Source organism: Rhineura floridana, chromosome 9 (genome assembly GCF_030035675.1).
Source record: "Rhineura floridana isolate rRhiFlo1 chromosome 9, rRhiFlo1.hap2, whole genome shotgun sequence".
NCBI classification, from domain to species: Eukaryota; Metazoa; Chordata; class Lepidosauria; order Squamata; family Rhineuridae; genus Rhineura; species Rhineura floridana.
Window position 1 is genome coordinate 112,771,284 of NC_084488.1, and position 15,112 is coordinate 112,786,395.

A 15,112-nucleotide genomic window follows, 5' to 3' on the forward strand; every position below is an offset into this window, starting at 1 on the left:
CTGGCCGTTCTCCTACTTTCCTGTATCATGAATGAACTATGTGTTTGGTTATACATGTTTATATAGTAAAGGACAAATTGACTTGGTGCCGCCTACTTTGAACTGGCTCTCTGAACTGAGGCTTCCCATTTATGATGGGAGCGTCTGGATTCACTTTGTTTCTACCGTCTCATCCCGAACACTGGTTGCCCCAGTCATTGCCTCTGCTACCGCCCTTTGAAGGCCATTTCGCACATTACGCTGCTGTAAAACCCACGTTTACTACCAAGCGCACCTGCTCGATGGGATCTGCATGTACGACAGGTGTGTTTGCTAATATTTTATTGGTTTATAATAATACTTCTATACCACCGTATCATAAAAGCATCAGGGCAGTGTACAACATTAAAACATAAAAACAATGCAGGTAATAATTAAAGTGACTGGCTAGTATGTGTGTGTGTGTGAGAGAGAGAGAGAGAGAGAGAGAGAGAGAGAGCGCTTTAAAATACAATTTTTAGGCCTTACCTGCGCTGTCCATTTAAATCACTGTTATACCACTTTTTAATGGCCATGGCTTATCCTGGGAACTGTAGTTAATGGTGCTGAGAGTTGTTCTCTGGTGCTTAGGGCCTGCTTGTGGGTTTCCCATAGGCATCTGGTTGACCACGGTGAGACCAGGATGTTGCTATTGGCCTGATCTAGCAGGCTCTTCTTAATGTTCTTACATTAGGAGACCCCATTCACCTTACAGAGCTACAATTCCCAGAGGTCCCTGAGAAGAGGGATTGATTGATTAACCACTCTGGGAATTGTAGCTCTGTGAAGGGAATAGGGATCTCCAAAGAACTCTCAGCACCCTTAAGAAATAGCCATTCGCAAGATTCTTTGGGGAATGCCATGACTGTTTAAAGTGGTATAATGCTGCTTTAAATGTAAGCTGCAGATGTGGCCGCCATGTAATGTCTCTAAACAGTCCTGAGTCTCTGTTGATTGGGCCAGCTACTGTCTCCTTTTGCAAGACGTATGCAGGCAAGAGACAAGGCCTTTTGCATCATGCAAGGAAATGACCAAGGTGGAGAATGGCAATATGACACAGGACCCTTTCCTCCTCCTCCTGTGAGTCACTATTGCTTTAGCTTGCATCACCGAAAGCCACTTCCTCTTTCTCCCCTCCTACGTAAAATGCCAGATTACTTCTGGCTTGAAAAATGGCAGGAGCACATGCAACAGAGTGCCAAAAGCAGTGAAAGCATGGCTACGGCTGTATGTGTCTGTAGCAGGTTGCCAGGAAGGGAGATGTGGACCACAGCAATTCACAGGAAGCAGAGGTGAGTGGCGAAACACAGATGAACAGGTGAAGCCACCAATGATGCAAGTCTTTAGTGTGGTGTAGAGGGTAGATTAATGGACTAGGACGTGGGAGACCAGAGTTCAAATCCTTACTGAGCCATGAAGCTTAGTGGGTGACCTTGGGACAGTCACTCTCTCTCTCAGGCTGGTCTACTTCATAGGGCTGTGAGGATGCCCCAAGGAGAGAGAGAACCGTGTATACCACCTTGAGCTCCTTGGAGGAAAGGAGGGGAGATACATGCAACAATGATTCGAATAGGTAAACCTTGTTTCATCAAGACTAGTGCTGTTTACTCTTAACTGGTTGGAGTACTCCAGGTTCTCAGGAAAAGGTCTTTCCAGCTGTTACCTGAGATCCTTGTTAACTAGATGGAGCTGGCCAGGGATGCTGAATAGAAGAAGAGGAAGGCCAAACAAGAGATGGATTGATTCCATAAAGGAAGCCACAGACCTGAACTAACAAGATCTGAACAGGGTGGTTCACGACAGATGCTCTTGGAGGTCACTGATTCATAGGGTCGCCATAACTCGTGATCGACTTGAAGGCACATAACAATAACATGTGACTGTCACTGTATAAATTTAGGATTAGAGACTACTGATATGCTCACTGAACTAACAGTGCAACCCTGGACTTGCCTGCTCGGAATAAGCACCACTGAGTTCTATAGGGCTCACTCCCAGATATGTAAGTGCGTATAGGGGTCACCGCCGGAATGAAGATGGAAGGCCCGGAAACAATAGCTGTTGACCGAGGCTATATCTTTTACTAGATGATGTATGACAGGCCTTGCCTCGTCCCTCTCTACAAGTGGTACATTGATGAGAATAGAAATGGACCATCAGACTTTAATTTTAACATTTAATTTATAGGACTCTAACCTGGTTTAAGAAATCACAGTTGATTCACCATGTGAGCTTTGTCTGATTCAATAATAGATTAAATCTCCCTAAACGAGCATGTGAAAAATAACCTGTAGTGCCTGTGGCCCTCCAGATGTTGTTGGACCTGAGCTCCCAGCAGCCATGAAGGGAAGTGATCGGGGTGATGGGAGCAATATCTGGAAGTCCTCAGGCTGCCAACTCTTCCTACATTGATTCCAAGGAAAGAAGGCCACCCTGCCTTACATCAGTGTCCTTCAACGTTGAGTCCCCAGATGTTGGACTACAGCTCCCATAATCCCTTGACTAGTGGCTGAGATGGCTGGGGGTTATAGGAATTGTAGTCTGAGAACATCTAGAGACTCAAGGTTGAAGAACAGTGCCTTAGATCATTTAGCAGATCTCTTTGGAGACCAGCACTCTCTCCGCCTTGTGCATGCTGAAGGCGGTGGGGAGTTTTGACTTCATGTAGATGACTGTTCTGATTTCATTCAGTTTTGTCAGCTCTAAAAGAATCACTCAGATTGACTCTGGCTTGTGCAAAAGCAAAACCAATTCAGGGTTTTTTTGTTTGTCCTGGGAAACAAACACTGAAGGTTGGAAAGTACCGTTCATTTGCAACCAAAGTCATGCCAGGGAATGAGCCTTTTTATAAAACAGGGAAGCGTAATCAGTTTATTTCCTGTTCTCATTTGCGGTTTTACAGTACTCCTTCCTCCCAAGCAACCTCTTTAGCGACCAGGCTCAAGGTGTTTTCCATGCCATGCATTGGGTTTGCTGTTTCGGTAAGCAGCTTTCAAGGGGAATCTTGCAAAATTGCCAATGTCTAAGGGGGAATTTTCAGTAAGTCCAAACCCACCTGGCAATAGCTCCCTGCTTAGCCACTGGTTGCCCTCTGCGTATGTACATTTAAACATATGGACGTTGGGGAGGATTAGGGCTGCGCCCGCTGACTCCACCCCAACTTCCAGATGTTCAAGATCCTGTTTGCAGAGAAGCCTACAATGTGATCCTGCCTTGCACAAATGGAGGGTATACATCCTGTAGGGAGCCAACAGAAGAGGCTGGCTGCTGGATCAGGCCAAAAGTCACATCTAGTACAATATCCTGTTCCCACAGCAGCCAGCCAGATGCCTCTGGAAGCCCTCAAACAGGATCTGAGTGCAACCAGGGCACTCTCTACTTGTGACTCCCAGCAACTGGTATTCAGAGATATGCTACCCCTGACAGTGGGGGTAATTCACATGCTCATGTATATGCAAGCCGGCTTGTGTGCAGATGGGTTCATTTGTAGTCCAGCAACATCCAGAGGGCCACCCTGCCTAGGGCTATTTTTAAAACTCTCTTGTGTCTACAAGATTATTTTACTTTGGTTGATAAAAATGAAATTAGCTGTCTTTGAAAGAACTTGGTGAAGGTTAGAAATTTTGTTGTGTGTGTTGTGGTTTGTTTTTAATTGTTGAGCCTAGTTTGCTTCCAGTGCCAGCTTTTCTGATGCTGTGTTTGCCTGTAAACAGGCAGAAAGAAAGCTATCGTGCTTGCAGTTTAAATTCCACAAGTTGCTCATAGGCTACTCATAAATCTCACAATCGCGAGCTTTGTCAACAGCTTGACCAAGGAGCTGGCCAGCATCTGAGGGGGATCAGATTTCAGATTTCACAATCTGGAAGAAGTTCTTTCAAGCTGAAAATGCGTTCCCACGGACCTGGGCCTGTAGCATGGATTCCTTTTAACCAAAGTATTTATGATAGTAGGATGAGGGAGGCAGTGTATCTGATGAACAACGGTTACAGGATGTACATCGTATGGCAAGGAGCAAGCAGTAGTGGACGGTGGGGTGGGGGTGAGCTATGAGATGTGTGGTCCTGTATAAAAGATGGATGGGATCAGCAGTAGCATTCACCCTTATAGGTTTCTTGTGGAGATGTGGGCTGAAATCAGACCCCAAACCCTTGTTAAGGAGGTTTGGCTGGTGTGATGCTGGCAAATTCCAGGGTTTATGACTGGCTTGCAAGGTAAAATAGAAAACCATAACTTGAAGTGGGTTTGCAAACCATGGTTTGTTCTGGGTGGTGTTTTGTGTTTTTTCCCCCAATGTCTGATTTGACAAACCATAGTTAGTGGCCATTGTTCCACCTCCAGAAGCTGATGAATGGTGAAGGAGATGGGAGTAGATGTAGAAAGACTGTAGAAAGAGAACAGCAGATGAAAGCAAACCAGCATCTGCAACACCTAATTTGCAAGTTGCACGTTTGGAAGCTCAAGCTTTGGTTGTAGGTTTGCAAGCTATGGTTTGGCAGGAGGACTGAATTGAGCTTCCTTGTAAGTAGAGAATGAGATAATTCTTTTCTCTCTTGAAAAGCATAATAGGGATTTAAAAGCAGAAATTCTATTCAGCTGGAGCAATCTTAAAATGCTGGAAAAACAGTTTCCATCTCATTTTGTTGCCCTTTCTGAATCTTGCTTTTCAGCAGACTTAGAGCTCAACTCACTTCGGACTAGAACTCCAGAAGCGCTCATCTCATGGAATATTCCATGTGCTGACAGTTGCGGCTGCTTTCCAGCTGGCTGCTCATAGCAATTTCAGATTTTCAGGGAGGTGTGACTGGGCTCCTAAATGCACACAAAGTATCAGTGGCACAGCAGTATAACATTGCATGTGTTGGACCAGTCTGCAAGCTACAAGGCAGAATCTGAAGTTGGGCATGGCAAACCGTGTGCTCAAGTGTCATAATTTCAGTTGACTGACTTTTTAATGTTTTCTATCAGGTCTTACCACTAACAAATGCAGAAAAGCAGTGGCAAAAATGATGCTTAAGCTTTTTTTGTGAACGACAATTCAGCTCTGTACACAGAGTCTTGCAAGCTGGGGCTTCCTCATTCATTTCAATGGAGGAAGTAATTGTTGTTGTTGTTATGTGCCTTCAAGTCGATTGACTTATGGCAACCCTATGAATCAGTAACCTCCAATAGCATCTGTCATGAACCACTCTGTTCAGATCTTGTAAGTTCAGGTCTGTGGCTTCCTTTATGGAATCAGTCCATCTCTTGTTTGGCCTTCCTCTTTTTCTACTCCCTTCTAGTTTTCCCAGCGTTATTGTCTTTTCTAGTGAATCATGTCTTCTCATTATGTGTCCAAAGTATGATAACTTCAGTTTCATCATTTTAGCTTCTAGTGACAGTTCTGGTTTAATTTGTTCTAACACCCAATTATTTGTCTTTTTCGCAGTCCATGGTATGCGCAAAGCTCTCCTCCAACACCACATTTCAAATGAGCTGATTTTTCTCTTACCCGCTTTTTTCACTGTCCATCTTTCACATCCATACATAGAGATTGGGAACACCATGTTCTGAATGATCCTGACTTTAGTGTTCAGTGATCCATCTTTGCATTTGAGGACCTTTTCTAGTTCTCTCATAGCTGCCCTCCCCAGTCCTAGCCTTCTTCTGATTTCTTGACCATTGTCTCCATTTTGGTTAATGACTGTGCCGAGGTATTGATAATCCTTGACAAGTTCAATGTCCTCATTGTCAACTTTAAAGTTACATAAATCTTCTGTTGTCATTACTCTAGTCTTAGGAGGATGTGATACTGTTGCTTATGTATCCTTTTGCATTTACTGAGTGGTTGCATCCCTTGGATTTTTTCTTTTTATAATATAATATAATATAATATAATATAATATAATATAATATAATATAATATAATATAATTAATATAATATAATATAATAATGCTGGGAAAAACAGAAGGGAGTAGAAAAAGAGGAAGGCCAAACAAGAGATGGATTGATTCCATAAAGGAAGCCACAGACCTGAATTTACAATATCTGAACAGGGTGGTTCATGACAGATGCTCTTGGAGGTCACTGATTCATAGGGTCGCCATAAGTCGTAATAGACTTGAAGGCATATAACAACAACATATTCATAAGCAGATTTTCTGCTTAAAAGCACCTCAAGTAGCATGCTCTACAATTAACATTAAAGTATATATAGCACAACAGTTGTAAAAGCTCCATGGAAACTTGGGGAAAGGCTGTAACTCAGTGGCAGAGCATCTGCTTTGCGGGCAGAAATTCCACGGATCAATAAATGGGATATCCAGGTAGGGCTGGGACTGTGGAGAGCCACTGCCAGTCAGTGTAGACAGTACTGAGCTAGATGGAACAATGGTCTGACTCACTATAAAGCAGCTTCCTATGTACCTAAAAGATAAAACAAAACAATTGCAGCTCAAAATCAGTAATGACTAAAGTAGCAGTTAAAAAGCAAAATAACTCCAGACATAAAACCCAGCCAGCCAGCCATATAAATTATTTTAGTAGAGGGAAACTAACAAGGCTTGGCTGATGTTGCTTGGGAGCAAGTTCCATACAGTGGGGGTGGGGGTGGGGAGGCACAACAGAGAAAGCTCTGCAGTGCCCCCCCCCCGTGGAATCACCTTCCCCTCGAGCTCAGACAGGTGCAAACGGTATTGATATTTCAGTACTTCTGTTAAAGATAAGCCTATATATGTATCCAGGAAATTTCTTATGCTTAGTTGCAGAAATCAGTGCTACGGTTTTACATTGCTTGGGTCATCTGATGCATTATGATTTATTATTTTATTCATATTTTAACTTGTTTAGTGTTTTCTGTATTTGCTTGTACACCGCCTCGTAATGTGAAATGCTCAAAATAAATAAACCAACTATCTGGAGATGTGACTTTGAGCAGTACAAATGGGGAAATATTAGGTATTCTGCGCCTAGGAATTTGTTTTGAGTGCCAGAACTGAATGGAGTTCATAATCCTAAGATCCACTTCTGGTTACCCCGACTATCTTTTATTTCAGCAGTATAATTTAGGGTGAGGGGAATCAGTTTGTTGCTGCTATTGTTAAGCAGTTGGGAGCCAGACATCCTTGCCGACCTACTGGAAATCACCTAGAGATCTACCAGTAGATCCAGATCTACTTTGTGTCCACCACTGCTTTACAGTATGTGTTTGGCATAGCTGAATCACTAACATTCTGTTATTTTCTTTTGTCTTTGCAGGTAGCTGTATCCAGTTGGGTGGCAGGCAGACCCAAGGGATACCATGAAGTTTTCAGGACCCCTGGAGAGCCAGAGGTTGTGTCTCCTTCTGGAGACAGCAATCTCTAGGGAAGCTCAGATGTGGAAAATGCACCTGCCCAAAATACAGCCCAGTCAGGTAAAGTGGGCTTGTTGGTTCAGTTGGTTGATTTGTCTATTTGCAACAGTCTTTCCAAGAAACTGGAGTGATGGCTTTCAACATCGCTTCTTTGGAAACAGCTGGACCCATTTAGTCATTTACTGGGAGGAAGGGCAGGATATAAATTTAATAAACAAACAAATAAGAGTTTCAATAATTTATACTGAGGTGGGACTTCATTTGAGTGAGTAACACTTTGTTTTGGGGAGCACATGCGCACAGCCTGAAGAACGGACTGTGCCATACAGCCACAGTTGTTAAAACGCTGCTGTTAGAAGCATTTATGCACAGGAGCTTAAAACTGAAATCAACTCCATCTTTCGTGTATTGCTAAAATGTACACTTAAGGGGTTGACAGCTGTTGGGCAGCTCTTTTGGGAAGTGCCTGACATCTAATTTGTATGGTTGCCTGAAGAATCTCAGAAAGGGATTAAAGCACATACTGGAAATTTGGGTTTGGCAATTAAAGAGGATTAAAGCACTCTGTTACCCTAGTGCAACAAATCAGGTTTGTTTTTTTAATTAACTTTTTGCTGCTTGGAAAGTGATGAGGAAATGCGCTGAAAAGTGTGGAATGAATGAATAATTAATGCAAGTGTAGGAGACAGAACCTTTGGTCCTCAGGTGTTGCTGAACTACAACTGCCATCATCCCTGGCCATTGGCCATGCTGCTGGGGCTGATGGGAGTTATAGTTCAGCAATATCTGGAAAGCCAAAGGTTCCCTATCGTTGGATTAATGGGAAGATGTATAAACACCGTACAAGCAAATCAGGATGAATGTTAATTGTATAATTGCCCTAGGATGAAATGGATGAATATTTTAATCTGTATTTTCTTTAATTTGTGCTGTATTTCGTTTTTATTGTGTTTTTTGTTGTTTGTTTGTATATGTTTTTGTGGCTTTTATTATGATATATTGTATTTTACTTTGTTTGTTCACCACCCTGAGAGCTACTTTTGCTAAGGGCGGTATATAAATCGAAATAATAAATAAATAAATAATGCTCAATAAAGACTGAATGCCGTATAACCTCCATGGAAGTTTTGTGCAAGCAGTCAGGATGAATGCTCAATAAACAGGTTGCCTAGATCAAAGCTTGGAAAAGTTACTTTTTTTTGAACTACAACTCCCATCAGCCCCAGCCAGTGCTATGCTGGCTGGGGCTGATGGGAGTTGTAGTTCAAAAAAGTAACTTTTCCAAGCTCTGGCCTAGAGGCACAATATATTAGAGTGCTATATTAGAGTGTACTAGTCTCCAGTGAAGTTCGCCTGTACAAATCCCAGTGAAGTGAATGGCACCTGTGCAAACTGTTTCTCCTCTCCCCTTCTCAGTTTCTATGTATGCCGACCTGAGGGTCCATGAAAAAGACTTGAAAGTGGCTTCCCTCATGCCTACCTAGTTCGTAACCGAAGGGCTTCCTGGCTTATGCAGCTTAGTCATTTAACCACTACATTATATGAGTGCTCAGTTATTTATAAAGGGAGAAGCATGCTTTAATTAACTGACAAGGTATCTGCTGTAACCAAGGGATGCTTTCACATGTGTTCCAATGGTGTTAAATTTTTATGGTCTTGTAGCTCAACCTACAGGTATTCTGCAGACCTTGGTTCCATGTCACCTGCTTTAAATACAGTGCCTTGCAAAAGTAATCAGACCCTTGACCAGTACTCTCATATTACATTGTAATATTACAAACATTGCCCAACATAAAACCAGTGTCACCTTACAATAATTGATTTTGAGTTTCAGCGTTTCAAAATAAAATATACAGAACGAAATTACAAGGTACTATTTGTAATTCAGTAATAAGAGAGCACACCTGGTATAGCACAGTGGGGAGGAGAGCCTGGCTGGGAGTCCAGAGTCCGTGAGTTCAAATCCCCGCTCGTGTCTCCTGGGTGTCAAGAGCCAGCTAAAGATCACCCCACAGGGAGTGGCTCAGGAGTTGCGTGCCCTGCCACCCGTGCAGCCGTGGGCAAGCTGCATAGTCCCAAGGAGCCCAGTTGCCCCCCAGCTGGCAGTTGCGGACAAGGAAGGGGCTGGCTTGTGCAGCTGTGGCAAGCTGAGCAGGCCCTAGCCAGCTGGGGAGGACTAGCCTCAGAGGGAGGCAATGGTAAACCCCCTCTGAATACAGCTTACCATGAAAACCCTATTCATAGGGTAGCCATAAGTTGGGATCGACTTGACGGCAGTCCATTTTTCAATATGAGAGCATTGGTCAGAGGTGTGATTACTTTTGCAAGGCACTGTAGTTGATTGTTCTGATTTTTCTTTTGAAAATTCTGTCAAGCTGGCGGCAGCCTTTGCCAAGGTGCAGAATAATCTTTTGAAGGGTGTCAAGGTTGTCCATTGCCACTTTTTGCAGGACTGAATCCTTTGTGCTTTCATATTTGCATTACGTTTGGGATTGCAGTTGCCTAGCTGTCGAGCACACAAAAAAAGTGGGTGTGAATATCTTGGCTTCCCAAGCAGAGAGTGCTTCAGAACCATGGAAACAGCCTTGCAAATGCCTGTCGCATCCATAGAACCCATGCAAGGTTTCCCCTTGCATTTCCATTTAACATTTAGAATTGGGGCTGGCTTGTGTGCCGAGCTGCGGTGAGCCTTCACATAAGTTAACGTGTGGAAAAGGAATTTTGTTTGTTAGCAGAGGGTTCAAAGTAAGACATGCAGTGTCTTTTCATTGGTTGGTAAAACAGCAAGCTTTTGATTTACACAGAACTCTGCTGGCTTGCTATAGAGCTGTGTGCCACTTACACTTTTATTGCACTACTCTTATGAACCCATCTGGTCTAATAGAAATACTTTCTGTAAGGACTTTCACGGAGCCTGACCAATAGTCCAGGACTTTCTGTTCTTGGGCCTGTTGCAGAAGTACCACTGCCATATGGTTAAGAGATTCAGAGGAGATTTGCAGGCTTTCTCCCCCTCCCCTTTCCTGTACAAATTCTTCTTTTTCTTATACTGTGATTAGGGATGGAGGAGAAATTCAATTCAGGTTGCATTTGCAGGTGAACCTACATAACAAGAGGATCAAAATACAGCCATTCTTTGAGATTCACACCTCTCTGAATTTTGCAATGCACTTTTCCAACCAATGTTTACAAAAATGCATTACATAAGCAGAATGTGTGCATAAAATAAATATATTAGTGAAAATAACATGCAAAAATGCTTTATATTAGGGACAGTTGCTTGCAAAAATATGTACAAAAATGTGTTTATTAAGAGACAGTCATGCTAAAATGCTGATACATTTTCATGAGGATTTTTCTTTTTTTAAAAAAAATAGCAAATTGCTACAGAAATATGGAGAACTGAATCTTAGACTGGAAAAATAAGAAACTGAGAGAACTGAAATTTACAGATCCATCTATCCCAAACTGAGAGCGTTTGCTATTGTGTAACATTTAAGATAGCTGTGGGTAGCCTTTGGCCCTCCAGATGTTGCTGAACTACAACTCCCATCATCCCTGGACACTGACCATGCTTGCTGTGGTTGATGGGACTTCTGGTTCAGCAAAATCTGGAAGGCTAAAGATTCACTACCCCTGATTTAAGAGTACGCTGGAACTAACCATGCTGCACTTTAAGCAGCATTTGCATCTAGATTGCTAACTTTGGTTAATGTTCACCATGGTTAGGGCCAGTACATGATTGACCTTAACAAGAGAAGGGAGGAATGAATTTGAAGAGGAGGAGGGAGAAATGTGAGTCCACCTCTTACCTCTTAAATAGTGCCAAGGGTTTTGTAGCCTTTGTTTGCAACAGGCATAATTGACAACAGCTCTCCAGGATCTAAGGCATAGGACTTTCTTAGACCTCCCACTACATGGATGTGCAAGGATTTGAACGTTATCCCTGATAGAGGTGTGTAGATCATAGTCCCTCTTAAAAAAAACAACAACCCAAGCTTCCTATTAAATTTTTAACAGGGTGTCAATTCAGGATCCGAAAGTTTCCATTCAAGTTTATGTTTGCTTCCTCCCCCTCACTTGGTCAACATCTGTGTTTGCAAGCAACTTGTATTTAGTTTTAGCACAGGGTTTATGGTGGATTATCAAGCTCTTTCCGTTTTTAACATTACGTTGTCCGGTATTGATTCAGATGTGATTCTTAGAAGCTGCAATTCTCGTAAATTCCTTTGACCCAATATGAAATGTAAGGCAGTTTTGTTTTGTTTTTTAGTACAGGCTGTTTTAAGGAGGTTTATTATTTATTATTTATTATTTATTTGTTAAATTTTTATACCGCCCCACTAGCATAGCTCTCTGGGCGGTGTACAACAAAGAAATACAAATATATACAATAAAATTCCATAATAAAATACAACAACAATATAAGAGAGTAAGAAAACTAAAAACAGTTACAGCGCATGTTAAAACTAGATTAAGTTAGATTAAAATGCCTTGGAAAAGAGGAAGGTTTTGACTTGGTGCCGAAAAGATAGTAACGTCGGCGCCAAGCGCACCTCATCGGGGAAACTGTTCCACAGTTTGGGGGCCACCACTGAGAAGGCCCTAGTTCTTGTTACCACCCTCCAAGCTTCTCTATGAGTCGGAGGTTGAAATTTCTGAGTGCATCCCAGGGGGGTGGGGGGCAAGCAATTAGAACGGAGGAAATACAAATGCCAAATGTGTCACAATAGAGAAATATATTTGTCTTTGAGTACTTGTCAATTCTGGATTTATTATTGTGATATAAACAGGGCTGTGGAGTCGGTATGCCAGACCTTCGACTCCGACTCCTCTATTTTTCTACTGTCTGACTCCGACTCCTTCATAAATGGCAAATGTATATTAACTAGTAATAACAAATTTACTGTAGTAAAATGGTAGCACAAGGCATTTCATCACCACCACGTGAATCCAGAGCTTGGAAAAGTTACTTTTTAAAACTATAACTCCCACGAGCCCAATCCCTGGGGCTGATGGGAGTTGTAGCTTAAAAAAGTAACTTTTCCAAGCTCTGGATTCACATGGTGGTGATGAAATGCCTTGTGCTACCATTTTACTACAGTGAATTTATTACTAGTTAATATACATTTGCCATTTATGAAGAAGTCGGAGTCGGTACATTTCCTCCGATTCCACCCAAAATTGCTCCCAGCTCTGACTCCACGACTCCGACTCCACAGCCCTGGATATAAAATAGTTTACTGGTATGCATGCAAAATATATTGCAAGGGACTCTGGACTTTTCTATTGAAACAAGACACTTAAGCTTAGCATTAGTTATTGCGATTTTTTTTTCAGCCAAAGGTCAGCCAGCTCCTTTATCTGAGAGATGTTTATTAACACCCTAATCAGTTCATTGCACTAGGAGTATGCATCACTTTAACACGACACCACTGCAGACGCTCAAACCACAGTTGTGTCCTCCTTCATCAACAGGGCATTCTCAAGGCTTTGTCTGCTTTAAAAACAAATTCTGTGCCAAGGTGACTTTAAAATTCTGTAATAAAAAAAGCTGACTCATGAAACTGCTCACGAGCTGTTCTTTGCTCACTGTCTTGCATAGTTTCATCCAACGTTGCTAAAAGGCAGTGTAAGGCTGTGACCTCCTCACTGTCAGAAAACATATGTAGCTACCGTATATTCCGGCGTATAAGACGACTGGGCGTATAAGGCGACCCCCAACTTTTCCAGTTAAAATATAGAGTTTGGGATATACTCGCCGTATAAGACTACCCCTGCTTATGACATGCAGGTACTTAGCAGGAAAACTGTCACTTATAAACTTACAAATATTACGTAATATTTGGATTGTCCAGTTGTTTTGTTTTTGTGCCTAGGAATTACCACCAAAAACTGGGGAAAGATGTGAGAAATCTTTTTTTTAAAAGCAACATTAAATGCCTAGACTCTAGTTTCCAACACTATGGAGTATTTATTGATTGATTAAGAGAATTTATATCCTGCCCTTTTGCTGTTAAAAACAGAGCTCAGCACAGCTTACAAATATAGTAAAAACAATAAAAATACACAAACAGAGAAAAACAAGCCAAAATGTTAGGAAAAGGAGTCTTTCACACCACATGCTCAGTTCTAAATACTGTTGCAGCAAGTTTTACAAGTTCCTCCAGTATTCCACTGGTGCAGGCACTCAGACATTCAAAGTACTGTATGTTTCTTAGGTTTTATAAAAGCAGAGCTTTGCTTAACTCAAAATTTCTTCTCCCTTTGATAACCACATCTACACAGGTTCCACCTCCATACTCAAAATGAAACTGAGCCTGGAAGTGTACAACAACCCCACACATACCTTGCTAATTCGATTATCAATGCCAGGATGTCTGTCTTATCGACTACTCTCCTGCTTCCCCCCCCACACACACACACACACCGGGCATCATGAAAGACCCAGTCCTGGGCTCAGAAAGAAAATAAATATCTGGTCCTCTTCAAAGTATTGATAAGCCTCTTGTTTTAATTGAAATAATAATTATAAATTCTTGTTCTTATCACTAATGGGAGTTAATTATCTTGCATATGCTGCTGTTGCTTCTATGGCTGTAACGGAGTGAGGTTAAAGATAAGTGAAATGCAAATAGGAAAAAAAAATACAGAAGGCAGTAACACTTTCCTAAATGTAACACCATACCAACCACAACAAGATTCCTATAAGGCAAAAAACTAAGCATCTCACAACCAGTCAGGATTCCTAACCAAAAACCAAAAATATGATAAATGAAGAAATATTTATATAAGCATAACTATCAAATATATTTATTATTTACACAAACTGTAAAGATATTTATAGTGCAATCCTAAATTTATTTATTCAGAAGCAAGTCCCAGCGTATTCAATGGGGCTTACTCAAACAGGGACAGAAATGCAACCTCAAGTGATAAGCAACTTCATTCACACAACCCAAAATTCCAAATCATGCCACTTTACACTGTTTTGCAACTGTTTATACTTGTTTTTATGGTTATTGGATTTTAAATGGCTTCATTTCTTGTTGTGAGCTGCCTTGGTTTCCAACCGTACCTCACAGGGGTGTTGGAAAGACTCCATACACGCACGCACACACTGCAGATGTATAAATACATACAGCCCATATAATAGTTTATTGTCAAACCAATTGGTCATTGCAGAAAAATCAGTATTAGTTTTTTAAAAATCAGTATTAGTTTCCTACAGAATAAAAACTGCAATACCTAAGTAAGCCCTGCCTACTTGCTTTAAAATAGGACTGGGGGGGTGGGCAGAAAGAGAACACAAACACAATTCTTTTTTACATTCACTCCAAAGTCCCATTGATTTTCAGCACATTCATAATCATGTCTACTCAAAAGTAATTCCTACTGAATTCAATAGGATTTACTCTGGACATATGGGATTAGCACTGTTTTTACCCCCAAAAGCAACTATTGGGAAGGTTTTCAAAACACTGCCCAGGATCTGACTCCTACACACAACAGGGGGGAAAACTGAAATGTATATACCTACCCAATTTATGAGATTTTCAGATAAACAGGAGGGGACACCACCATTTTCTGGCCTCGCAACGAAGTTTTGCAGACACTGCCACCAAACAGACACTTCACTGATTGGCTGAAATCCTGAACGGGCGGGGTTAAAGCTACGAAGTGCTATACAGTAGTTTAAAAAAAGATTTAACCGGGGGGGGGGGTGCCTGACGTTTTTATATATATCTCGAGAACCGCACCA

The 15,112-nt window shown here is 41.7% G+C and overlaps 1 protein-coding gene across 1 annotated transcript in view; it reads left to right on the plus strand.

The window, feature by feature from the left end:
• CCNI (cyclin I) overlaps positions 1 to 15,112 on the plus strand; it is a 64,845-nt gene that overhangs the window by 19,215 nt on the left and 30,518 nt on the right. The window contains exon 2 of the mRNA XM_061583335.1: positions 7,254 to 7,410. Within this exon, the coding sequence (XP_061439319.1) occupies positions 7,297 to 7,410 (114 nt within the window). The 5' untranslated portion in view covers positions 7,254 to 7,296. The remainder of the gene's footprint in view (positions 1 to 7,253; positions 7,411 to 15,112) is intronic.